At 43.7% G+C, this 27,033-nt stretch overlaps 1 protein-coding gene across 2 annotated transcripts; it reads left to right on the top strand.

Annotated features, from left to right (window-relative positions):
- Window positions 1-26,301, top strand: ADPRHL1 (ADP-ribosylhydrolase like 1). Of its 2 annotated transcripts, XM_065677880.1 has the most exons (9): window positions 1-278; window positions 4,348-4,819; window positions 8,393-8,557; window positions 14,905-15,030; window positions 17,598-17,738; window positions 20,792-20,919; window positions 23,544-23,676; window positions 24,451-24,604; window positions 25,750-26,301. In XM_065677880.1, the coding sequence occupies exons 2-9, from the start codon at window positions 4,606-4,608 to the stop codon at window positions 25,799-25,801; spliced, it is 1,113 nt and encodes a 370-aa protein (XP_065533952.1). In that variant the 5' UTR covers window positions 1-278; window positions 4,348-4,605; the 3' UTR covers window positions 25,802-26,301. The 2 variants fall into 2 exon arrangements, with proteins under 2 accessions (XP_065533952.1, XP_065533953.1); XM_065677881.1 differs by lacking the exon at window positions 25,750-26,301 and having other exon boundaries at window positions 3-278; window positions 24,451-25,342.
- The last annotated feature ends 732 nt before the right edge of the window (window positions 26,302-27,033 follow it).

Below are 27,033 nucleotides of genomic sequence, written 5' to 3' on the forward strand. Positions count from 1 at the left end.
AGAGGGCAGGGATGGTGACTCATTAATTTTTCATCAGTTATAATTGATGCCTGTTTTGCTCATTTGTGCCACCTTTAAACGTTGGAAGAAGTTCACTGTGTTCCGCTGCAGTGCTGCATCCACTCCATGTACCTGCTAATTAACAAATTCTTCAGTTTGCGTCATTAGTTTGTACAGGCAACAAGAGGTGCAATTGAGGGCAAGTCTTGCTCAGTCCTAGGCTCTGAGCTGTGCAGGACAAGCAGCACGCTTGGAAATCTGTGCAAAGACCTTCGGAGGTATGTATTAAACTCTCCTTCATTCTCTTCTAAAAGTGTAAATCCAAATAAGTAAGTTATCCTCTGTACTTTCCCATTGGCATCCCTCTCCAGTGGCTTCATCAGCCGCTGGCTTCTTTGGTATATCACGAGCCTCTTCCTTCCCCTGTAAGAGCGGAACTGCTGATTCTGATACTTGAACTGTGGCAAGCTCTTTTCAAGTGTCAGCACCTCTCAGTAGGTTCCTTCAGCTGATACCAACCAGCACCTGGCACACCAAAAGGCATAGCCCTTCTGAAAGGTGTAAGCTGTAAGGTTTTTACAACCATGAAAACCTTTTAAAAATATATATATTCAGCAAAAGGTGGTTTGTGACCTTTGCAGTATATACAGTATGCTGGGTGGAATTAGGTGAGGATGACACATCTCTAAAATAGGCTTTTTTGTTATGAATTGTTGACAAAAGGGGTCCTGCAACTGCAGCTACTCTACAATGGCATGCAGAAAATTCCATATTTCAGAGAAGTGGGTTCAGTGTTCACCTCTTAAGGGCATTCAAGTTTTGACTGAGGATAATTATTGGGGTACTTGTTATTTATGCTTGGCAAATTCTCGTGTTTTTTCTTGTGCCTATAGGATTTCCTGTCACAGCATAAGCTTTCTGTCAAGAGAGCAAAGAACAAAGAAGTCTGTGCTGCTGTGTTTTTCTTTCTTTTTTATGAAGCAGTGGTGTAAAACTGTATGAAAATGATTCATCCCCACTATTAAAGAATTAAGTAAAACCTGTATTTTTTCCCTGGATCTCAATGAATGTATTCCAGAATTAGTATTCTTTCCTAGAGGAATGATCCTGTTACTGAAGTGAAGCCCTTCACTACAGTAGTTACAAAGATGCAGGTCTGAGACAAGTCTGACACCCATCTGGTATCAACCCTGCTTTTCCAGAGTATAGCTCTGAATCCTATGGATGGGTGAACTTGGAACCAAGAGCATTCCTCTGCTGAGTGTTTTTGAACAGCAGAAGCATCACTCAGTCATGGATTAAATACGTGGGGTGTAATAGTCTTTAAAATGCTGAAGGGCTTGAGTTGACAGAGCAGAACCAGCCCATGTTCTATTGGCCAGTTCATTTATTCATGAAACAACAGCTCCTGTGTGGCCTGTAAGCCCTCCCCTCAGTGGTGGAGATCATTGATTCACACCCACTGAGGTGGAGGAGGCAGAGGTGGAGCCACGTTGGCTGAGGGTCTGCTTTCGTCTTCTCAAATAGAGTGAAAAAACAGCATCTTACCAAGACAAAGAAGCATTCTCTATCCCGGCTTTGAGAAAGCTGAAGAGGAACTTTTTATAAGAGCAAGTAGTGATATAAGGGCGAATGGCTTTAAACTGGAAAAGGGGGGAGATTTAGATTAGGTATTAGGAAGATGTTCTTTACTGTGAGGGTGATGAGGCACTACGTCAGGTTGCCCAGAGAAGCTGTGGCTGCCCCATCCCTGGTAGTGTTCAAGGCCAGGTTGGATGGAGCTTTGAGCAACCTGGTCTAGTGGAAAGTGTCGCTGTCCATAGGTTGGAACTGGGTAATCTTTAAGGTCCCTTCCAACCCCAACTGTTCTATGACATGATTCTATGATTCCCATTCCCTTTTTTTCTGGATTCTCCCTATCTGATCATGCCTGCACTGATGAGAGGACACTAAAGATGTGTTTTTATCTGTTTTAACATTTACCAAACATTTTTTGTCAGCCTTACTTGTTTGTTTGTTTATTTGTTTTCCCTATTGTGAATATCTACAGTAAGTGAATACTTATTGATCTTTATAATAGAGTTACTGTATTTTGGCTGTATTTAAGACATGCAAGTATGTTATTTTACAGATAATTGTCTCCTTTGGGGGGAGTAGGGGTAGATAGAGTGTGCCTAACCTACCTCTGGCCAAAAAGTTCAGAGTGACCTGAACTACCACATGAAAAAGAGATCATGTGCAATTAACAAATTAAAGACAAACTAAATTCTTTGTTGCATATTCTGGTTTGCAGAGTTGAAAAGCAGAACTTCTCTGAAATTTTCTCTGGGGTTTCTTATCGCCATATTTCTGAAGCCAAGCATTTTACTCCTAATTTGGGCTGTGTTACAAGCAGCCAAGTGTGCGTGCAGCAGGGTAGAGTCCACTGGAGGCAAAAGGGCAGTGCAACTGCCAGCCACATTCAGAAGGAAGAGATAAATGGAAAACTAAGAATAGCTTTGCCCATTTTCAGGAAGGAACCTTCCATCTGATGAGGCCCTTACTACCTCTCCACAGTGCCTCAGCAGGTGTTTTCTCCTGTCCTTGCTTTGCAAGTTCAAATTCCCACAGGCTTCCAAATTGCAATGCTCTGTGGAAACAGAGAAGGGGCGAGTGCTGCAGAAGGGTGCGTGGGCCTGTAAAGGAGACATCAACATTGGCGCTTCTGCCTGGTGTGGTTTTTGTGAGCTGCCTTGGCCTTATTTGCCCATTTTGAGTGTTCGCTTTCAGACACGCAGAACCAAAGGTAACTGACAGCACAGAGTTGACACTCAGATTACCTCTGTGTTGCTTCACTGCCCTGGTGTGGGAGGTGATGCCTGTTCCCGCAGCCACACAGGGCAGAGGGGCTGACATCCTCACTGCTCATGCCAAGCTATCTCGCTGTCTCTACAGGAGGCTGGCCGCAGCCCCACTGTAGAACACTTGGCCCTGCATTTCCTCTGGTTCCTACATAATGCCCCCGGTATCCTAAGGCATAACTGCCTTTTTTTTAATTTGCCTTTTCCATGCAGAATTGTTCCTTCCTAGCAGTGAGGAGACTCTCAGAGACCTCTTCTCAATGCTCAGCACTTCCACTGCCCAAGCTGTGATCTTTAAAATGAGAGCATACTAACAGAGGCTACTTTCACCACTTTGGCACCTTGCTTCTTACAGTATAGGGTAGGAACAGTGAGGCTTACCTGTGTTCTGAAACTGTACTGAGGTTTCTTGTGAAGTACAGTGATGTTTCTACACTTCACTGAGCCCGTGATTAACTACTTCGTGCTCTGGGTGGTAGGAGGATGATGCATCCTTCACACTGCTGGCTTTTTCCATCCAAATGGCAATCAGTCCTGCTTTCTGGAAGAGAGCCAAGAAAAACAAAGACCTTTCCCAAGTTATTCTTTATCAAAATTATAGTCAAGCCAATCAAAGCTTTCTGTTTATCTACCTAAGTTTATATTTACATTTGTATTTCTGTCTCTAAAGTAGTAGTAATTTGTGAGTCTTTAAGACAGCATGGATGGTGACTCAGAAGCATGATCTGAGTCAGCCTCAGCAGACTCCTTGAAGGAAGATATTGAGCCTACACAGAGATGTATTTGTGGGCAAAACACATTTAAAAAGCTGCAAGACTGCAGATCCCCTGCTTGCAGTACATGGCAGAAGCACAGAAAAAATGGCAATAGCACAGTGAAGCACATAATGGCACAAGTATCCAGTTTGAAGGGGTAGTATCAATAAAGCTTGGTTCTTACAAAGTGAGATTTCTTCATACGTGAACTATCTCAGACTCAGAGGATGCCATCTAAATACATCTTTCAGATAGTTTCCTTCCAGATTTCAAATGTGGGCTGCACCTTAGGAAAAAGTCGCTCTTTGCCAGGGAGTAAGAGGGGTGGGACAGAAGCTGATGTTTTGCTTGGTGTTTATCCACGAGTGAATTAGCAAAGCATTCTTGTCCTAGGTGGACTAGAGCAAGAGAGCTGTTCACAGAGTATCACCATAAGGCACAATTAAAAATGGGAGAGGTTGTCTGCATTTGACTAGATTTCTTCCAGCCTGACCCCTCATTCGAGTGTTTACAGCTTGGGAGCTCCTGTTTTCCACAGGTTTTCCTTCTGACTGGTCGCTGAAAGGGAGCCTGACTCCAGCATATCAGAAAAGGGAAGGGAAACATTAATTTACAAGTTATTAAATAAATGAACACCCCTGTGGAGGCATCTGTTTTTCTGGGTGTAGAGTTACTTATGCTGGGTAGGGCTAAGGATTTCCTGGCTTGCTTTACACTGGGGTGCAGAAACGATTTTGTTCTTCACTTCGCAGGTCTGCTCTTGTGGTTGCATTGAACAAAGCCCCTGAACAATCCCTGGGTTATGAAATATTTCCTCTCCCTCGGGTCCCGGACAAGAGATGGCATCTGCAGAGCCAGAAAAGGAAGTCCTTGCCTTATAGAGCGTGCTCTCCGTGTGACACAATGGCTGATATAAAGTGTTGGGGGAGCTGAGCTGAAGGCAAAGGAACAAAGGAAGATTGAGATTTGGTGGCTGCCTCAGACAAAAGGAAAGCGGAAGGTGTCTCGGGATGGATAAATTTAAGGCTGCGCTTGTGCTGGCAGGGGTTGGGGATGCTCTTGGTTACCGCAATTTCTCCCGAGAAAACAATGCCTTAGGTGCAAAAATCCAGCAGGAGCTGAAGGAAATTGGAGGGCTTGAGAACCTGGTGCTCTCTCCCGACAAGTGGCCAGTAAGTGACAACACGTTCATGCACATGGCTACAGCAGAGGCTGTCATCACAGGTAGGTACGACGGGACTAACAGATGCAGTCTGGAAAGGAGCAAAACTCTCTAGCTGCTGCTTTTATTAGTTATTCTAAGCCTGAGTGCTGGGGAAGTCATGAGAAAGTGTGTCAGAAATGCTGCCTATGTGAATGATAATGTGCATTCGCTTCTCTATGAGCATGATCCATGACTATCACCCAAACTGGAGTTCTGATTTCTTGAGTGTGGAGGAGTCCTCCTTATATTTTTCCTAAGTTTATACACTTGGTTGAAGCTCGAAGACTGTAATATCACATGTCGGACATAACAAAAATAATTGCTAAGTAGGTTATCTGTATGCTGGAATGCATCAGGGAATAATATAGCCACTAGAAATTCTTCTGTAAAAGATAAGAGCTCTTCTGAGTGAATTTTAGCATGTTTGTGCCCAGAACTCCAGGCTGGAGTAGAGTCCTTTAATACCTCTTTCAGGCTGAAATCACTAGTGCTGTCTCCTTTCTGCAGCCCCTTGTGCAAAGGGTTGCCCTGCAAGGCCAGAAAAGGAACAAATTGCTTTGTAAGGAGAGTTCTGTGTCTTTAGTAAAAAAAATATTCTAACATATTATGTTTATAATAAAGTCTATCTGAATAGTGGAAGTTATTACTGTATGTCTTCTAAAATCACCAGAGTTTGAGAGAGAACAGTTGGTTTTTCTTGAGGTAGTAATAGTCTTTTGTAAGATACGACAATATTTGTATCGACAATTTAACCCATCCAGCTAGAGCTTTCTGAGACTAAGATCATCATCAAAAGTACACCAGAAGACAGTGACCATTCAGCAGTATTTTGCCTCTTCAGAATGAATCCATTTTTTGAGCTCTGTAAAGATATTCCTTCTTTTTCCCAAAACACGTAACATAGCAGAAGCTCACAATGCAGCTAAGTATCCTTCACGTCAATGAAATTTCCCTTGTGCTTCTGTTTCACCACTTTATCTGCCTGCTTCCAATCAGCTCTAAATTTAGTACACAGAGATCAGTTGAAGAGTGTGTTGGACACTTCATACTTGGCTATTAGCTAGCCAATGGTTTAAGCGGTAGCTAATACTCTAAAGATAAGGGCAAGATGTCAGCCTATCAAGGAAAAAGATGACTAACATATTTCTGAATATAGGCTATGATTAAATACGTATCATATTTTTCTTGCTTATTGAACTTTCTAAAACCATAACTTCTGGGTAATCAAGCCAGTTAGACTGACAGTGAAACAATAAATCTCACTCCTTAAATATAGCAGGAGCACTGTGTCTCTAAAGAAAAAGTCTCAGCTATAATTTCCATCAGCTGTGTTTGTTCTACGCTCCCATTTCTTTGGCCTGATCAAACAAGCTTTTTAGAAAGGTGCTTTTATGGGCTGGTGAGAACACCCTAAGCTGGAGTGGGGGATTTTAATAAGAAATCTTCATTTCATAGTAACATTGGTGGACGGGGAAAAGTGAGTCTTCCTCTAAGCTTCTCACAGGGGAAACAGAACCACTCCTGCCTGCAGCACTGTCTTCTCCTGGCAAGGGGAACACCAAAAAGCCATGGGGCTTGCTCACGGCCCAGCCTGCTTGCCAAATCACCCAGGTCAACAGAGGTGAAGCTAAAGAAGGTGAACATGGGTCTGTGAGGGGCCCTGCCTTCCTCATGCAGCAGGGAGCCCCCTCTGCTGTGGAGACTGAGATTTTAAAGAATATATCGGATGTCTGGGACACTACCAGCAGCCAAGCATGGTGCAGAGGTTTGTGTTAAGGATGAAAGCAGTTCTCGCCTGGGGAGGCGATTTTGGTCAGCACTTTGCTACTGGCATGGCGAACGTCTGTGGCCAGAAGCAGTGGGGGCTGTGGGCGCTGCTGCAGACTGAGCTGACGCTCCCCAAATCCACCATAGAACAGATTGAAAAAATTACCCTATAATGATGGATAAACGCAATGTCTGCTTCCAGCAGGAATCTGTCCCATAAGAGAGGAATGAGACCAGCACCATAAAACCCAGGGGAACTATTCCTCCAAACAAGAAAAACCTGAATCATGGGTAACAAAAAATAAGGGTCCTTTTCTAAAGGAAGAACCTATTGACTTGATGGCTGAGAGAGCAGCCTGGATCCAGGTGAAGGAACTGCAGTCGGCTTGGTCAGCCCCAAGGTGCTGGACCACAGGAACTCTGGCTCTGGCTCTGACTCTTCTGCAGGAGCTGCTGAGCCATAAATACTGCTCCTGGCTCACATCCGGATAAACAGACACCCGATTCCTAAATGCGGAGAGAGTCGGCAGCTTGAAAGTATCTTGTTCCTTTAGGATTGTATGTGGGGTGGCCAGCGTAACTGACGTGTTATTTTTTATGTGAAAGGGAAGGAATCTTGGGTTTACCCTGCATCTTCTTTATTTGCCTGTCTGAATAACTATTACTTTTGTGTGGCTCTGGCTTGCAGGGCTCCAAATTTTCTCTTAAATTAAGCCTCTTCTGTGGATTTCAAGAGATCACCATTTTGAACAAAATAAAGATATTTTTAGAAGAACTTCCCCTGCTGTGTCATTTAATCTGTGCATCAAACCAAGTGTTAAATGGAGTTTCTCTAAGCACACAGAATGATGTAGAGATGAACAAATGGACAAATCCCAGTGGCCTCCTCAGTTCCCACTGATTGCACAACTGTAACAGATGCCAGTGGAAGCAAGAGCTATGGGCAGGGCTCTTCAAGCCCAACAACATGCAGCAGCAGCTGAGAGAAACAGCGATACTGAAGAGACTTCCCCCCATGTGTTTAACAGGAGGAAGGCTCCTCCTTAGGCAAGCCTGTAAGCCTTGGTAAAAATAAGCAGTAAACAGACATTTTCTGTAAACTTCTTCCAGCAAGAAATTTATCTGCTGGAAATACTGCAGACTGTAGGGATTCTCTACCCTTACTGATCTTTACATTCATTTTTATGAAAGCTCACCCTTCTGGCTACTGACACAAAATACTGGGACGCCTGCATGGAAGACCTACAAAATTTAGACAAAATAAATGCAGGTTAAAAAATAAGGTCACTGATTTGCTTTTGTGTTTGATCCCATGCCTCTTAATAAAACCATCCCATGCCTCTTAATAAACCAATGATAGCTTAAGAAAGAAATAGGCTTTCATGTTTAAGTTGGATTCACATCTGTAAATAATGGCAAAGACACCAGCTGAGCTGGGCACAGCTGGCTTCCTGTGCACACCCAGTCCCCACAGCAGCCACACACTCACCTTAAACACCTCTGCAAATACTTCATACCATGGAGCCTAAATAAAGCCCCCAAGCAGCTACTGCTGACAAACAGAATGCCTTCATCTTTCCAATTAAAGGAATTAAAAGTGGAAAAGAATGCAGGAAAAGATGAGAACAGAGAGACAAGACTGTTCTCCCTCCAGCCCACTCTCAAGGTGTGTAAACATGCGTTGACAGTGGCACCAGAAACATAATTCAGTGTATTGGAAGTGGAAACAGGAACATTTCTTAAATGCATAGTGAATTTGCTGGCTTTCTGTGCTCTCTTGCATTTCTGCCTTCAAGTAGCAACCTTCTCTTCCTATCTCTGAGCAGAGTACTGGAGTTTAGAAGACCTGTACCGGGAGCTGGTAAAACGCTACGTGGATGCTATCGATAAGCTCTCGGGGAGGCGGCCAGACCCTGCTACCATTGAAGGCTGCAGGGAATTAAAACCAGACAACCACCTCCTCGCTTGGCACACACCGTTCAATGAAAAGGGTATGGTACCATTTCCGTTTATAGATCCTGGCTTGAATAATGCATGCTTTCGGTGTTTGTGGCTGTATGGAAATGGTTTCCTTTTCCCCCCTAACATCAAAGGCCACTACCTCTGAAATGTTTCCATGCTTGCCTAAGGATGGCAAGAGATCTACCAGGAATTCCTTCTGTAGGGCACTATGTCCTCTCATAAACAAACCCTTCCCACTATAACATCTATTTAAAGAGACTTTGGTTTTGGCTTTGTTTCTTGGGGTCCAGACCTTTGGCCTTCAGTTTAATGGTTATTTTAAGAAATATTTTCTGCCAGTTTTTGTTTAAACATTTGTAGTCCTGTATCTTTTCAGTGATGGCAGATCTGAAATAAAAAGCCAAAGATGAAAATTGTTCTAAGCACCAATTCATTCACTGGAGAGAAAACAGAGACTTTTCTCCGGGTGGATGCCCCACTAATAACTATAACTGTTCTGCTGATAATCCCTAATATTCATTCCTATCCCTGTTTCCCTACCTCTGACCCTCTTGTTCTTTCTCTTTATGACAATTTCATTTTATGATTAATTGAATTTCTACGTCAAGTTAAATAACATGCATGCATCTATGTGTACATGCATATGCATATACCCATACAGAGCCATTAATCTTGAAAGCCTGTGGAGACACATCAAAGGAGGTAGACCTAGACAGCCACAAGATGATGGCAGCTTACATAGACGTTGTGCTGTGTTGGTGTGACACTCTACCACCGCAGTACATATCGGCACCACTCAACAACATTGCATATTGATGCAACATCGTGTCAAAGACCCTGTGGCACAATGCCATGGCTATTTCAAGGTCTCTACAGTCAGTTGTCTTGGACACAAAAACCATCCCTCACTCAGCCTCCCACTTTTCACAGCAGCTCCTGGGAGGAAAAGGATCCCCTCCCCATGTATTCTGCCCACCCTGCTGTTAGCCAGGTAGATATGAGAAAGTCCTCCTTCAGCAGACATCATGTTTTCTGATTGACAGCAAGTAGCGTCTTATCAAATAATTGTGGGAGCTGCTGCTGGTCCTAGGCAGCTTTCAACACCTCCAGCAGCGGTGAATGACTGTTCGGTGGCCCCCTGCTTTGTGAGAGCTGCACCTCTTCTTTTAGCCTTCCTCCTCCCCAGCTTTCCATGGTGAACTACTTGTTTCTGGGACACTTTGGGCTAGAAGGATCTAAAATGAATTCCTGCCCTGAGACCCAGCATCTAAAGCCCACCTTCTCCCTCTGGTCTGACAAATATCATCCTTAACATCTCAAGAAGCCTTTTTTCCACCATGAGAGCAAAAGAACCAGTGACCTGAGGTGGGGATGTTCAGCCTCCTGTGGCACCTGACACTGCTATGCACATAATTAGCTTTTTAATTGATTTTTCATAAATTTCTTATCAAGGCAAAAACATTCCATGGGCATTGAATGTCTGCAGTCAGATGGTATTTGAATGGGCTGGAACCAAAATGCTGTTTTCCTGTGGTCATTCTCTCTTATCTCATTTCTAGCAAGAATTCATACGTCAGCATTCATGGACCACTGAAATCTTTGCTTAGGTAATTTTGAATTGCTTATATGATGCGCCTCTGCTCAAATCCTTGTGGGTGTAGTCAGCACACTGAGTTCTCAAGTCAAACTGTCCTGTGTGTCTCTGCCACCTCACGTTGTGCTCATAGCCACACTCATTGCAGAGCTATCAGGATTATGTTAAAGCCTGGTAAGACTCCTGCAGCTGCCAGAAGACCTGCCCAAGGCTGTCTAACACCTTCCATTTTAAGAGCTTGTTTCTAATTTATGATGCTGATAAGTTCAAGTGTAAAATTTTCACCACTGTTTGTCTGTTTTTCTGTCAGCATTGTTTTAAAGTTTCGATGCAGATGAATGTTTTTCTGAGACATGGTAAAAATATTTTATTCCATTGCCAAAACCTCGAATTGTTTGGAAGAGAATTGGTGATGTTTGAGAGCTGGAACTGAAATCTGGGTGAGATGGTACCCCTTGACCTAGAGATGTGCCTTCAGAGCCATCATGAAAGGCCAGTCAGATGGCAGGATGGATCTACCCTGAACTGTGTGTATTGCAGGCTGAGGCTGCAGCATCTAAGCAGGTCTTTATTTGCAGCTACTGGAGCAGCTGCTGGCTTCCTAGTAGCACTTGAGAATGGTGCCTTTTTGCTGGTGGCATTGGTAGAGACTCATGAGGAATAATTGTGGGTTAAATGCAGAAGGCTGGGGAACAAAAATGAAGAGAAGTGTAAGCCACAGACAGGCAGGACATAAAGGTACCAGGCTGTAAGTTCTCGTGCAGAAAGGTCTGTAGTCACAAAAGACACCCTTTTCAGGGCTTAGAAGCCATCAGATTCCTGGCAACCTGATCTGAGTTGAAGATGTCCCTGCTCATTGCAGGGGGGATGGATAGATGAGCTTTGAAGGTCTCTTCCAAACCAAACTATTCTATATGATTCTATGATGTTCGTTATTCCACAGATGTAGAGTGAAGAAAAGCACACTGAGGTGTTAGAGACTAAAAGAGATTAATCTAGTGCAAGAATGAAAATTATGTAATTAGAAAATGTCAACACAGCTTCTGTGACAAGAAGTCACACCTCAGAATCCTATTAGAAAGCTTATGAAGTAGCAGATAAACAGGAGGGAAAAGGAGATGCTGTGACGATGGTTTGTTAGGATTTCCAAAAGACTCTCAACAAGGTCCCTCATCAAAGGCGCTAAGTGATGAGGCACTAAGTTGGTACCGGATGGTGGGAAGGTTCTCCTGAGGATAGACAGCCGGTTAAAAGACAGAAAATGAAGAGCTGGAGATTGCGGTCTGCCTCCTCCATAGAGAAGGAGGAGCCTGTGCTGGAGCTCTGTGTTCAGCACGTCCACAAACTATCCAGAAATGCAAGTGCGTAGTGGGTTGGCAAAGTCAAAGTTCATGTGATGCAGATCCATGGAAGATGCTCATAGTGATGAATAACTGTGTGGCACTAGCAGAACCAAATGCAAAGCAGATGAGTGAAAAGTCATAAGCGAAGGATGGGACCTAATTTTATATACATAGTTGCAGTTGCTGCTTCAGTTACTGTTCAGGGAAGGGATGAAAAGATCATGGAGCTGTAGTAGTTATACAAGAACATTGCTTTAGTGCTCGGTAAGAGCCAGAAGGCAAATAGATGCTTAGAAGCGACTGGGAAAGGAACACACAGCAAAACACAAAATATGTTTGCACCACTGTATAAATCCATACCTGCTGTTCTTGATTACTGTGTATAATCTGGTCCCTCCCTCCAAAAGTATGTAAGAGAACTGGGAAGGATATGAGGAAGTACAGTTAGATCAGTAAAAAACTGCTTCCATAGGCTGTGATGTCTGAGACAGTATGACAGAGAGCTGTAAAGTGATAGATAACGTGAGCAACACGAGAAGGAACAACGAAAGCCCACTGTCTCCTCCCGCAGAAGAATGAGGGACTTCGAATGAAACCGGCAGGTCACAAGTTTAAAGCAAGCAAAAGGAAGGACTTCTCCACACAACACCAGATTAAGCTGCACAACCGTTTTCTAATGCCAATTTGCAGATGTTACAGTTCATGAGTTCAAAAAAGGGCCAGACAAACTCACTCAAGGGAAATCCTTCGAGGGTTATTGAGCAGAAAGACCAACAGCCAGCCGCCTCCTGGATCAGGGAGGCAAATTGTCAGCAGCGGTATAAAGGGTTAGTTTCATCATGCTCCCATCATCCTCTCCCTTGGCCACTGTCAGACATGGTAAGTTATGTTAACCTCTGGTCTGACTGTGGAGGACAATCCTTATGTTCTTGCACACATCTCACCTGTTGCTTGGACTAGTCACGCTGTCCCTTACTGCATCGATTCAAATGGTAGATACTGAGACATGGGAGCTAACAGCTGCTACTCACCTGAAGCCCTGTCTAGGCTTAATGTTACTGCATGTGATGGCATTTTTCATTACTGAGTTTGCTTGTCTGCAGAGGGTTCTAATATGACTTCCTACACTGGGGAAACACAATGAATTTGTAAATGCAAGCTCTTTCAGACCAGCAGTCAGATTACTGTAGTGCATCACCCACTTCAGATATACTAAGAGATGTTATTTAATTAGCAGCTCTGTATAGCACCACACCTTTTCCTCCTGGATAACCAGCATGGATTATGTCCTTTGGAGGAACCAGGACTGCACAGTGAAGAAGACTCTCATCCAATGCTCTGTGGCAGCAGATGGTTTAATGAAGACTTTGGTCTTGCAAGCAGGGGAAGATATGTTCTCCCAGTTAAGCTGACTGGTGCTCTGGAAGACTGGGTTTCTTTCCTAACTCTTCCTTGTGTTTTCTGTGTGATCTGTGGGATAAGCAGACAGTTTGATCTGTTCCTGACTCCTCATAACCAGGTGCTACAGCTGCAGCACATGTGAGCTACAGGAGCAAACACATGATTCGCAGGACAAAAATACAGCCTTTTCTTCAGGAGCAGTGGCCAAAAGTGTTCTGGAGATGGCCCTTTTCACTGTTATCAGGAAGGCTAGTGAGGGATGAGGATGAAAGCTCTGGGCTTGCAAGGAATGAAATGACATTTTGCGAAACCTTTCATGGCACATTTATCAGATGTTTGGCCTTTTGGAAGAGTTATTGGACACAAAATTTGCACATTAGACTCTGAGGAGGAAGGGAAGAAATGTCTTCAGCTAACCTAATTAGATCATCTACCCAGGGTGCTCCTCAGGATAGCTGCTCTCCAGGGAGAAGAGCTCTTCCCTCAAGAGAGAAATTCTGGTCCTAGTTGGTCTGTATTGCACCTGGAAATGTCAATGGGTGGCTTATATCAGTTTGGCTCAGGCTTTATTTTGGCTTGAAGGAATGCTTCCTGACACCACCACTAAAATACTTCAATCACATTCATGATCTTAGGACACCTGAGCTGGAGCCACTTGGGATGACACTCAACAGCAAGCAGTGCTCCAAGAGAGCCCCTGGTGCTGTGCACCCATGGCAGGCATAGCCCAGGAGAGCAGCTAAGGTGTCTTCTCAAGATAGCTGACTAAAAGCCCTGACCTTGGCTTCTTGGTGTCTGCTGTTTTAATTCACTCTGGCCCGTGAATTGTTCCCTCTATGCCATCATACTAGCAAACGGAGGTACAGCTTTTCTCCATGCTGCCTATCTGGGAAAGACTGTGGTCCTAACACAAGTTCCACCCAGGCTAAAATTAGGAGGCATAAATATGCCCCTTATCTTCCAGGGACCAAGTAGAGAAATGCTGATTGGTCTCAGCTATACCCAAGGTCACTGGGAAGTGTGACTGAGCAAAGACAGTTCTGAAAAATACCAAGTACTTTTAAAAATCAAGCCCTATCCATCTCAGGGTGGGGGCCTGCAAGGAGTTAATGCTTTTTTGGGTAGTGGCTCGGGTAGCTGCAAAGAGGAGATAATGACTTCACTGGTGCCTTGTGAAGATAAGCTCATTAAACCTTCTGTGGGATCCTGATATTACTGTGATAAGTACTGCAAAGAAACTCATTAGCGATTTTAACTCTCTAGTCAGTTAAATGTTTGACAGTTCAGCACCTGAGATCATGCACTGAATGCTGAGGATTAAAAGAAATTCTGAATTAGCTATTCGATAAATAAACTCCGTGGTGGACAAGGCAGAAATTCTGAAGACCAAGCTTAGTAAATGCAGGCTATAGCATAACGAGTGTGTACACTGTTCTGACATTGCCTGACTTTGGAGGAGTTGGCTCCATAGCTTTTAATTTCTGTAAGTTTTGGACACACCATTTTTATATGTAGCGGAAACAATTTTGTGAATGACCTGTGGGGCTCTCTAGGGTGAAACATGAATTAAAATTGTAAGATCAGCTGTGATAGTCATACAAAGAGTTTTAATTGTGTGCTTTCAGCACGAAGACTACTAAAATAAGGGTGTAGTAAAAGTGTATCTGTTTCTCAAACTTCTGTTTCTAGTGCTGGCATCTGGAGCAAGCAAAAGAAGCAGTGTCAGCCAAGAAAGAGTAAAGGTGGCATGAGAGTTTGAATCAAGCAAGCGCTGTGGACAAGAGCACACACCGCTTTCTGAACCCACTATGCTCTTCGTAGCACCTGAGAATATTGGAATATCCCTGTAAAACCAGAATGACTGTGTAGAAGCAAAATTCCTTCCAAAAAGCTTTCAAAACTTTTAACTCGTTTCCCATTCCTGAGGAGTTCCCACTCATGACTTGAAAAAATAAAATGTGCTTGTTTCACATTTTATCAGCATATTTGTGTATCATTAGTCTCCTTTTAAATGCTTGGCATTATCTTTTTATTTTAGGTTCTGGATTTGGAGCATCCACAAAAGCCATGTGTTTAGGGATGCGGTACTGGAAGCCGGAAAAGTTGGAGTCCCTTATTGAAGTGAGCATTGAATGCGGACGAATGACTCATAACCATCCTACAGGTATGACCCACTGCTGAAGCCCCTAAGGCTGATTGTTGCTTCTGCAGGGACTAATGTGGCTCCTGTGAGTTCACCTGGCTAAACCCCTTCTGCTTTGCAGACTTCAAGGCCTCCATTTGAATTTTGGATACTGTATAAAAGTATATATTACTTCTATCAGCTTATATATTTGTTCGTATATTATGCAGAGAACAACCTCAGGCGTTGGAGTTTTCCCTCCTAAAATCCCAACAACCAAACACGACCTGTCTTGTCCAAACCATACTCATATCACTTGCCCTGATCTAATTAATATACATCTAGATGACTCGCTGTTATCATGCAAGTTTATGGTTCACAGGATAACAACATTTTTCTCTTGATAGGTTTTGTCTTATCCAACCACTTTAGGTAAAGGTAGAAAACCCCCAGAAAATCTAACTCCACGTATTTCAAAACACAGTCTGAAATATTCTCTAAACAAAACACAACTAAATAGATTTTATGTTGTTCTGAATATTCAGGTCTGTCATTCAGATAATTTTATGCTACACAAGCATGTATTCATTCTGTCTGTTTTAAACAGCAATAAATAAAAGCATAACAAATGGTGACACTTTCAACACAGTGCTGTGAAGCAGTCAGAAAAATCATCAGGATGACATAAAATTAGAGGAAAAGAATTGAAAGCGAAGCAGAACTATCATTAAGCCAATAAAGCCCATGGTGCATTAGCAGCAGTAAGTTGGTTGCAGCCTGGGTCTCCCCCTCAGTAAGGACTTACTAGAGCCAGAAAATGGCACTGAGGAGCACCCAAGTTGTCAAACACCTTCCATACAAGGAGAAATTATGTCCAGAAGGAGTTTTTAGCTGGGAAAAGAGACAAGCAGCACATCAGGGAGTCAGAAAGGAGCAGGGTGAAAGGCCCACCATGGACTTCACTACCATGAACTGAAAGGTGCCAGAGAAAGGCCAGTTGTGACTCTCGTAACTCAAAGACTCAAAGAGAGAACCCAACTGACATATTGGTCAGGACTAAAGCAAACAGACAAATGGAATATTTCCCCATGTTGTGTGTAGTTAAGCCACAGACCTTGGTGCTACTGGCAGCTCCAAAGTCCACAGACACATCTTGCTTCAAAGAGGATCAAGAAAGCGGATGAGAAGGGCTGTCACTGTTAAAAACAACCAAGCTGTGTAATTAAAGTTGCCCATAAGCTAGTCTGGCAGCTCTGGGGGGTGGACAAGCCAAACCAGTGAGGTTCACTCTACACTGGCATTATTTGCAAGCAAGAGACCTCAGCTGGGTCTTGCTTTCTTACCTGGTGTGAGGGCTGCAGCGAGTAGGGAGAGCAGAGCAAGAGCAGCAGGGGAAGGGAGCTACCTGGGGAGTGGGCAGGAGGAGACTGCCAGTCTGCAAAAAACCTTCTGAGCACACCCCAACCTCTACCACCCTCTGCAGTGGCTTGTCCCACTGCCTCCTGCTAGCCTTTTGCATCACCCTCTAAAACCCCTGCTGCCACTCTCACACTTAATGTGGCACTCAAGGCTCTTCAGGGCAGTTGGGGTAGATGCTGTCTATCCGAGTGAGACCCTTTGAGCTTGCTCTACCTGGGTTTTTATTCTTTATGAAAGATGCTTTCTGGGTTAGATGTATCTTGGGCTTGATCCAGTATTGCAGGCATTACAGCAGAAAGGATTAGTGATTGTCTCATCTGGACTTGTAACCTCTTAAAACAATTAAGTTTTATCTTCAGCAAAATACGTGAAGCTCGTGTTTACCTCTAAGCACAAGTGAATTCTTTTAGACTCCTGCACTGCAAGAAGCATATGCATCAATACTTCACTCACCCAAGGCTTGTTTAAATGACCGAGTTGTTTTCTTAACCTTCTTTCCCATGGATTGGTTTTGTTGTCTTTGAGAGAATGCCAAGAGCACAAACAAATACGAAAAATGAGGCCCTCTGTGTTTGATGTCATGGAGGTGTTGAGTGCCCATCAACAGAAAGTTCATCTTAAGTATATTTGTGTCCAGAGTGGAAGACTTTGACCCAACTAGGCAGGCAGACAGCATGTCTTATTTGGATAATTGTTTCCTTCCTCTAAGGAGACATGGGGAAAAAGCCATCGTCCAAGTAAGACATGGACTTGTCCCCTTAGAATAAAATGAGCCAGAAACAGTTGTTAGATCTAACAACCACATCGCTTGTGCTGGATGACTCTGCAAGCAAGCTGATATAGCTTGTAACTGAACCACTTTGCACAAGTCATGTATTTCACACGACTTCAATTAGAAGATTTCCAGTATCACCTTAGTGGATCATATTTATTTTTGACCCTTACCTTGATTTCTGTCATGTTACACCACTGAAAACAGAAGCTCCCTTTTATGTAAAGTAAGTTGTAAACCAAAAGACACCACACATTAGCCAAGAACCTCAACATGCCATGAGCAGAGGCAGGTTATATACGTTCGTTAATCTACCCAATAACCGTGAGGCATTCCACTAATGATTTATGGGGGATGTGACAGGGATGGTACAGGCACATACTGCACACTGGTAATCATTGTTATCTATGAATTCCAGGCTTTCTAGGGTCCCTGTGCACAGCCCTGTTTGTGGCATATGCAATACAGGGGAAACCCCTTGTGCAGTGGGGGAGAGAGATGATGAAGGTTGTGCCGATGGCTGAGGAATACTGCAAGAAGACCATTCGCCACATGGCAGGTAACGTGTCTGAATCTAAAGAGCTATTTTCTTAAAGCTATATTCAGCTAGAAAGACAATGAAGAAACATCACTTCCCAGTCTCTCCATTTTGCTGCCTTCTCTGCTCAGACTGTAAGCTCTTCACAGGTGGTGCCCTCTTCTTCTCGCGTCTGTTAATTGCCTGGTATATCGGTGGCAAGAATACAAAGAGAAATAGCAGTGATGATGCACAGATGTATTTTTAGGAAGTCTTCAAAGACTGCTGTGCAAGGGGAGGGAGGAAATTATATTTAGTGGGTTATTAGGCAAACTGACCGCTGAGATATAAATTATTCAGCTCCCATCAATTAGCACAGTTTAATATTTTCCATAAGAAACCCCACTGACATTTCTCATTTTGCCAGGAAGTGTTCCCCTGCAGATGCCCCCTGACCAAGTGTTAACTTTTGACCACAAATTCAGATTTGACTTGTTGCTTTTCTGAACAAATACATAAGATTCAACCTGTTGTATCCTTGACTTGAAACAACTGAGTGTAACACAACTACTGAACTTGATATTGCTATGTTACTAATATATGTGATCTTCGGGGCAAAGGTATTTTAGCCTCCTCTTGCCAGGGAGTGATGTGTTTGTAACGGTGAAACCTGCGTGACCAGACAAGTATCATTACAGAGGTTTTTCTGTTAAAAGATGGCTGTTGAGAAAGATTGAATTCAATGGAAATCTTCTCACAAGCACTCAGAAATGGAGGTTTACCTGGGAAGGAAAGCGGCCACTTTAAAATCTGGAAAGCACACCAGGGAGCCTTTCTGAAAGACCCCACGTTTTCCTCTATGCCTCATCGTGCACCAGGATTATTTTAGCCGAGACCTATGAGGAGCAGGTGCAGGATTAGTGTAAGCGAGCTCCTCTCCGAGTGGCTTTGCAGCAGGTCCCTGTCACTCCACCCGGGCAGGACCCCTCGGCATGGAGGTATGCGTCCTGGGCTCCCGAGGCACGCTCTCCGGCTCTTGCCCGTATTGTTGAGTTTTGTCCTATTTTGGAAGTGGGAAAAGTCTCCTGCACTAAAGTTCAGCTCCTTGGCTGGTGAAGAAATCCTGCAAAGAAATCCTGCCAACGTCCTCCAGTTTTAGAAAACTCTTTTTTAGCTGCATTAGGCCCAGTGAATAACAAACACACAGTGTTCGGTTGCAGAGGGCTTGACTCAACACCCCTCTCTGATATTCAGTTGCGATTACTTGCCAGATAGTCCCATAGACATGAATGTGACTGTTGTCTCAGGCTGTGCTAAAGGGATGGGGTAGAGCTTTACTAGGGCTGGCAGCATGGGATTTCTGACTATGCTACAGGTCATCTGTGCAAGAAAATTCTCCTGCAACCTCTTGATCCTTCTGTTTCTGAGGCTGTGCATTGGAATAATCCCACATCCTTGCTTGCTGAGGTGCTACATAGAAGGCACTATTTCTTGAGGTATTTATCATTTACAGTCATGGAGGAAATAAGAAAAAAACTCCAAACCCCACAAAGAAAGGAACGTGCCAGGTCACCTGTATTCCTAAAAGCAGTCTTGTAACCAGCTGCTGGAGTGGGTGTCAGTAGTTTACATCAACTAGTTGTTTACATCAGCCAACATTTTCTTTGTGTAACTTCTTTATACTTCAAGATGTTTCCCTTGGCCTGATAGCTGTGAGCACAAGTTCATTGTCTTTCTAAACATCCCACTGTTTTCACTGTTCTAGTGAATGGCTTCGTTGCAATCAGGGAAAATCAGACCATGAACTCAGAGAAAGGCATTCCCAGGCACTATTGGGAATGTGGTTGAAGGCTCATCCCTGTCTGGGGTTGGGGAACTGGCAGCACTGTGCAAGTATCAGGTCTCAGAAGGCAGTTTGGATTTTTTTACATGGAGTTGAACCTCTTTAAAGATCTTAATTGCCAAAGAGGGTCACCCGTATGGCATTTTAGGAAAAGAAGCAAAACCAGATTACATCCTTCAGAGAAACGGTTTGGTTGTGTGCATGCCCCTCAGCCACTTGCAGCACATAACTGAGCAACCAAGCAGGACAGAGACGGAAAAAGTAGCAATGCTCAGTTTCATTTTAAACTGTACACTGATAGTCCCATACCAAATTACTTGTTTGCCTTGGCTTACCTAGCTGTCTGGTCCACCTCACTGATTCCTAATTCCTTACCCCCATTAGCTTCCCAGGCAGGGTTTCACTCAGGCCTCATTTCTGCAAATGGGTGTTTGTCTATGTGCTTAAGAGGTCAGTGTGACTTACACACCCTTTAAAGCCTTTATGAAAAGGTTGGACCAGAGCACTGGCTTGAAAATGAACTGAATTTAGTAATGCTACTTACATGCACAATGTTAAGCATGATTAGAGATGCTCTTTTAAGAGTGACAGAAAGAGGAGAAAGACCTATGGTTATTAAAAAAAGGCTTATTTCTATGGGCACAGACAGAAGAGGTGTGTGTTATTTACCCTTTTTTCTACTATATTTCATACTTATAATACATGCAATGGAAATTTTGGGCTTTTCTATCTGCTTTTTCCTGAAAGATCACACAGAAATCCTGTGAAAACAGAACAGAAACAATGAAGAAATTACGTGATTAATACCTGACAACTGAGTTGAGAGACAATTTGTATTTAGTATGTGTAAGCTCTTTCAGATATTCTTTAATCATAGTAAAGGAATACAAAAAGTTGGCATAGAATTGGGGGGTTTCCTCCCTTTTTGTCAACTCTCAACTTTTCCTTGGGGTGTTGCTCAGTAAGTTCTCTAAAAAGCTCATCTTGATGTAACAATGTAATTTTAATATACCATAAAAATAGCACGAGATTCTGAAAATATTTTCTTCGTTCACATCTTTTGTTTCCAGTTAGATATTCCACTCCATATTAAAACATATAGTTAGTATGTATGACTGCTTAATGCACAATACTTCAAAATACCTAGTTTTTCAGGTCATTTGATACTGTAATTTTCATCAAAATTCATGAAAGTAGAACTGAAAATGTTGCTGAGATGAAGTCCTGTATCATTAATTTCTTTTGCATCCAGAATATCAGGAGCACTGGTTTTACTTCGAAGCCAAGTGGCAGTTCTATTTGGAGGAGAGAGAAATCAACAATGAAAATCAGAATAAACCTGTTTTTCCAGACAACTATGACGCAGAGGAGAGAGAAAAGGTAACTGCAGCTTCAAAAAGCACTCAGGAAGGCTCTGAAATGGGAGAGGCATTTTCAAAGGGACACAACAGGGTTTTTTAACTGTTTCCAGTGTCAGAGTTGCCAGGAAGTCTTTATTTGTTTTCTGAAATTTCAAGAAAGAAAAAAACCCAACTCCCATCCTTGGCTCAGGTATGTGTTAGCATAAAAAAAGCAATTGCAATAGTCCTGAGGTTGCTGCACTGGGAGGAAAAAGTGCAGAGCAGCAGACTTAATGGCCAGATGTGTTGATGACCAAAGCAGGTACAACACATAAGCCATGTCTATTAGAAGGTGAAAAAGGCAAATGTCTTGCCAGGAGTTCTAATTAAAGCCTGATGGAGCTGTGGCCTGAGTCCCACAGAAATCCCCCAGGTACTGGGAGCTGGACTTGGTTGTAGTCCTTTGAACAGAAGACAGCCACTCCAAGCAATCCTCTGCCAAGGCAGGCTGTGTCCAGGCTCGTTTTAAGTGTCTTGAGAGATGATGTTTCATCACGTTGCATGGGATAGTATTTTATAGCATACATGATCTGTCCTTTGGCTTATGTCTTCTGGTTATACCTTCTTAACTCAAGAGAAATAAGGTGTCTTCTTCCCTGGTGTTTACAGCTTTCTGAATTACATGTCAAAATGCTAAACAGCAAAGAACATTTTGTATAAGTAGGTATGCATCCTAAATTTAGAGATAACTAGAGATGCGGGGATAACAGACAAATTACCCCTTCTTGAACATTTAATTACAAGATGGGCCAATTTAGGATAAGTCCTTTTTCAGTGATACACATTTAGAACATGTTAGATATACAGTGGATAGGAAGACAGGATCACCTTTGCATTTGCAAACAAATCACTCGCCCTGCTCAGTTTCCCATGTTGGACACGATGTGCTACAAAACAAGGGAGGAACCAAACCAAAGTCATCCAGGTCAGCTAGACTTTGAGGAGCTCATCCCCTTAAGATGGAGTTGCTTAACCCAGCCCTGTGGAAGGACCCAGAAAAGGAAACAAAACAGTTGGAAAGGCAGTGCTAGCCAGCAGTGGGTCACCTCCTGGAGGGTGAGTAAGGCAGAGGCAGCTGTAATTACCGTCTGCGGGAGTTTACAGCAAGGAGGGAATGTGTGAACTACCTCCAGGACTTGGCAGCAGCTCAGTGCCTTCATCAGGAGGGGCTGCATGTTGACACCCTCATCCACGCACTCAGAGCTACCCGTCCTCACCTGCCCATTCCAGGGAAGCTGGGCTGGTGTCCCATCACAGGGCTGCACAGGACTTGAAAGGAGGTTGCACTTCTGAAAAGTTTGAGAAATGCTGCCTTGGTGCAGCTAAGTCCAGCAGGCTTGGTCCCAAGGACAGCTATCCCTAGTGTAAAGCTGTTTCAGCAAGGCGAGATGACATCAGATGTGTGCAGAGCATCAGTGATCTGAAGGGCTAAATGGAGCAACACTTGAGCTGCCTGCCCATGCGCCCAAAATAGCACCTCCATGCTTATTCCTCTTGCCTTTGGTGGTATTACATGTGTGTCAGTACTGCTCCACTAGCATCCAAACTGCAGCAGTGAGGGTGGGAGGTTTGCGTGGGGCAGAGGACAGCATAAAGACATAAATTCTCTATATTGCAAGAAGAAAAAGGAAGTAGCAGAGGGAAGCTTTAGTCCAGCTCTGCCTGTTTGATATATGTGTAAATAACCCACAACCAAGTATGTAAGGGCAGAGATGAAAGTGAACAGGTAGAAATGCAAACCCTTTGACACTTCGTACATGCTGCAGAAGCCAAGAGCCAGCCAAGCAGCTATTCAATTTATCATTATGTAAGTTAAATTTCTGGAAATAAAGTTGCCCATTTCCTTTAAAGGAAAGTTGGGTTTTTTTACTATAAATTTATCGGTGTTAATTTGAGACTCTGGGGCAGGAAGCAGTGAGTTCTCTAGAGAAAGTCTGATTTTCTTTCGCAAACCTCACAGTGGGTTGGGGTTTTTTTCTCTTCTTCCCTCTCCCGGGGAGGAAATGTTTCTTATATTTGCCAATTATTTTCCATTTTGTTAAACAAATGATCATAGAAGAGGAGGGAAAAGGCTCAACAACAAAAAGCCAGAGAGAGGGGCTTGAATTAATACAGTCTGAAATTGATCCCCTCAAGAAATTACCGGATCAGAACTTTTCCCCCTCCACACAAAGCCTGGCTAATTGAAACAAGGGAGCTGAGAATATTTCCAAGAGGCAGGAAGAGGACTGACAAAGTAAGTCCTTATAGACCCTATTTTTTTAAATAATCGGGAATTTCTAGGGTGTGAACTTGGAATCGCTCTTGATCTACTTTTTGGTATCCTTGGTTTGCTTAGATCAAGCCAGCTTCTTGGCCTGTTGAGAGCTTGATGTGTTAGCTGGGGTGCTGGCTTATACCTGCACCTCAGGCATCACCTAGGCTGCGGTAGCAGCCGCTGTGCTGGCTTACCCCATGCCACAGGCAGCAGTGCAGGCAACACAGCTGCCTAGTGCCTTTTCCCTGTGAGATGAGCTATTCCCACCCAGCAGGGGCGAAGCCATTCTGGCACAGCCACATCCCCATTTCCAGTGCCCTACCCTGACACCGCCATCTCTCCCTCAGACATACAGGAGATGGAGCTCCGAAGGCCGGGGGGGGAGAAGAGGCCATGATGCCCCCATGATCGCCTACGACGCCCTGCTGGGCTGCGGCGGAGACTGGACAGAGCTCTGCAACCGCTCCATGTTCCACGGAGGTGAGGGTCCCCTGCACCTGCCACCCCCCTCCCTCACCCCGCGCCCTGCAGACGAAACCTTGTACTTAGAGGCACACCATTTCTTCTACAGCTTTGCGAGAGATAACTCTCGCTGGCAGCAGTGTGGGCTTTTGAGAGGGCCGGCAGAGCTGTGGGGGGAAAGACCCCAGCCCTGACGCACCCGCTCCCTCCCCGCCCGGCATGGGCCCTCTGCAGAAGCTCTGTGTGGCTCCCTCACCCTGATACAGTGGTGAGAGCTCACAGCCCTCGCTGCAGAGCCCCGCAAGCATGAACCTGCGGGCATCACACAGCATCAGTGCCACTCACCACGGCTGGATGTTTTAAAGGTGTGCAGTGCATTGCTGTGCTGTGAGGAAGGAAGGGGCGTCCTCCAGACCAGGATGTTTGCTGTGTAGCAGGGACCCCTGCAATTACTCTTCCCTCCTTCTTCCCTGTCAGTGGCCAGCTGCTTGCAAGAGCTGTTGCATTGGGGTGGATTTTCTCCACACCAAATAAGCTCCTTAGCCCAGGAGCACGTGCAACAAAGGTATCACCACATGCTTGCATTGGTGCATTTCTCTCTTCCCTAGGGCCATCCTCACCTGCACTGCCAGAGACAGGGCATGGGGTGGTGCAAGCCTTTGGGACTGACCCAAAGTGCCCCCATCATGCTCCATCAGCAGCTTAATATTTCCTCCTGTGTGCAGTGTGGGTTTTGGTTGTGTACGTGAAGGTGACACTAAGAGACCATTGCAATTGTGCTTAAACCTGCAGGAGAAAGCGCAGCTACTGGGTCTATCGCCGGCTGCCTCTATGGCTTGGTTTATGGCCTGAGCAAGGTCCCCAAAGGCTTGTACCAGGACCTGGAGCAAAGGGAGAGGCTCGAGTTCTTGGGCGAGAATCTTTACCGACTATCCATGGAGGAAAAGTAAAGCAGTTTCTGCCATTTTCTCTTTCTATAAAGACTATATCAAACCCTGTAGATAACTGACCGATGTTCATAACACAGGAATTAGCTGAGAGTTAGTCTGAAAGACTGTATGTAGATCGTGTGTGAATGAAGATTGCTGAGTTATTCAAGACTGATTTGATATTTACAGTTTTGTGGGTTTTTTTTACAGATGTAGGGATTTCCAAGTATAAAGCATATTGTCCAAATCAGTGAGATAATCTCAAATGGAAAAAGAGAAATAAACCCTCTTTTGACTGATTTCAGTCTAACTTGCCATAATACCACTTCCTAAACAGCTGTGACCAGCATTTACACATACAAAATTAATTCTCAGAACTAATGCTTTCCTGCGAAACTAATGGTAGTACCTACTTATGGGGATATTCTCTGTATATTTGACAATCCTTTCACCACTGTGTTCCTCCTTGTTCTCAAATCTAATGTGTCTGTGATACTTGTAAATCTAATGTCTCACGGATTAGCTTTTAATGAACCACTGATCCCTGTATCAGCACTGTGGTGCAAGGTATTGTTACACTAGAAGCTTCCAGAAAAGGAAAAGCCAACACTAAAAATACCCCCAAGGAACAGCAAAGCACCAGTGTGTCTAAAATTTCTGAATTACGCTTTTATTCTTCTTCAGTCTTCAGAACAAAAGTTCTTTTAAATTATAACTGGCTGAAATATTTGTAAATAAATTAATCTCACACTGTTTTCTAAGCATCATTCTTTATTTTTAGATTGAGCAGATTCTGTGTTGCTGTATCAGTATCAGAATTTTTGGCTGAGGTCTTCTAGCAGTTGTAATAGGTCAGCAGTCAGGCTGTGATATATTTCACCAGTCTGAACACCACAAAACCCCCAGGAAGAAAATAGTTACAACTGCTTTACCTTTTTTCTCTTTCTTCTTTCCTTTTTCCTTTTTCTTTCTTTTACTTTTCCCTTTATTTCCTTTATTCCTTTTTTCCTTTTCCTTGCCTTGCCTCGCCTCACCTTGCCTCTCTCCAATTTTTTCTTCAACTTCTCTTTTTCTTTTCCTTTTTTCTTTTTATTTTTCCTTTTCCTTTTATTCTTTCTTTTCCTTTTTCTCTTTTTCTCTCTTTTTTTTTTTATTTTTCAAGAAAACCAACAAAATATGATTCAGTTAAAAGCTGCGCACAGCAGACAAAGTAATCCGTAGACCCTGATGAAGGAGATTCTGATGCCCCTGCAGAAGCACAGGCACAAATCTGGAATCCTCAATGAAATGACACAGAAGAAGTGAGCACAGAATTTGTTCCTGGTGTTTAACCCTATGCTTTAGCTAAGAAGTTCAGAAACTGAGGTCTAAGTAGCACTTTCTATTCTCTGCCGTGAGTGGTTGCCTACATGGTGTTGGTTTCTCCTATCTTTCTCCAGCTGCTGAACTGTTTTAAAAAGATAGCTAAAAATACATAAGTACTTTCCTATCCCTTTTTCCATGTAAGCAATTGCTGGAATCGTCACTGGGATGTTATGTGGCAGAAAGAGAAGCGAGTGATACCTGTTGTTATGAATAGCAGCCTGCATGACAATGCCTGTAGGAAAAGGTTTTCCATACTACAAGCTACTTCACATGCTGCTGGTTTAGCACGTTTTCTCTTGGCAGCTTGCAGGGTGCTTTCTTGTTTGCTTTGGAGATACATTAAACCAAAAGGAGCGTTTGTGTCAGTAGCTTTTGACTGAAGTGAATACCAAGGCTTTCTAAAAACATTCCTTCTAGTTTAGGATGCCTCTAGCATACGTGTAATAAAGACAGCAATAGAAAAGAGAGAAGAACATATCCTGCATAAGGTAGGATTTTCTCTAGTACTTCAGCTTTTCCTCTTCCTTTAGAAAAAAATAATCACAAAAAAACCCAACCTGAAAATCATTCATAACTGTTCGCACTTCACCTTCTACCCAGGCTGGGAGGACCAAGTTTTGTTTCAGAGACAAGTAAGAGGATACAGTTTGAAAGGTGGTTCCCAAAGCCTGAACCTATAAAGCACCTTTTCTTTTTTTTGAGCTTTTGAGGCAAACAGAGTGTTTGCCATCATTTCAGTGAAAATACTATAAAGGCCTGTGCAGTGGTCCAAGCAGGTTTGCTCCTGGTTGCCTTCTTTATCTAGGGGCAGGTCGTTGCACCAAACACCATGCTAAACTGAGCAGCAGCTGGATGCCCAGGGATGAGGGATTCTACCGGATGCAGCACCTCGTGCTCTGGGTCATGGCCATTTCCCCAGAACCAACCAACAGTGAGTCTCCATAGTGCTGCCTCCTCCTGCCCATGCCCCTGTCCTGAGCACTGTCCCAGAACGGTAGCTGGATATTTAACATATAATTCAGGATTAAGAGACAGGGCCACCTCTTCTCCGCACCAAAGACAATTAAGCCAGAAAATCCTG

This window comes from Lathamus discolor, chromosome 4 (assembly GCF_037157495.1).
Source record: "Lathamus discolor isolate bLatDis1 chromosome 4, bLatDis1.hap1, whole genome shotgun sequence".
Taxonomy (NCBI): domain Eukaryota; kingdom Metazoa; phylum Chordata; class Aves; order Psittaciformes; family Psittacidae; genus Lathamus; species Lathamus discolor.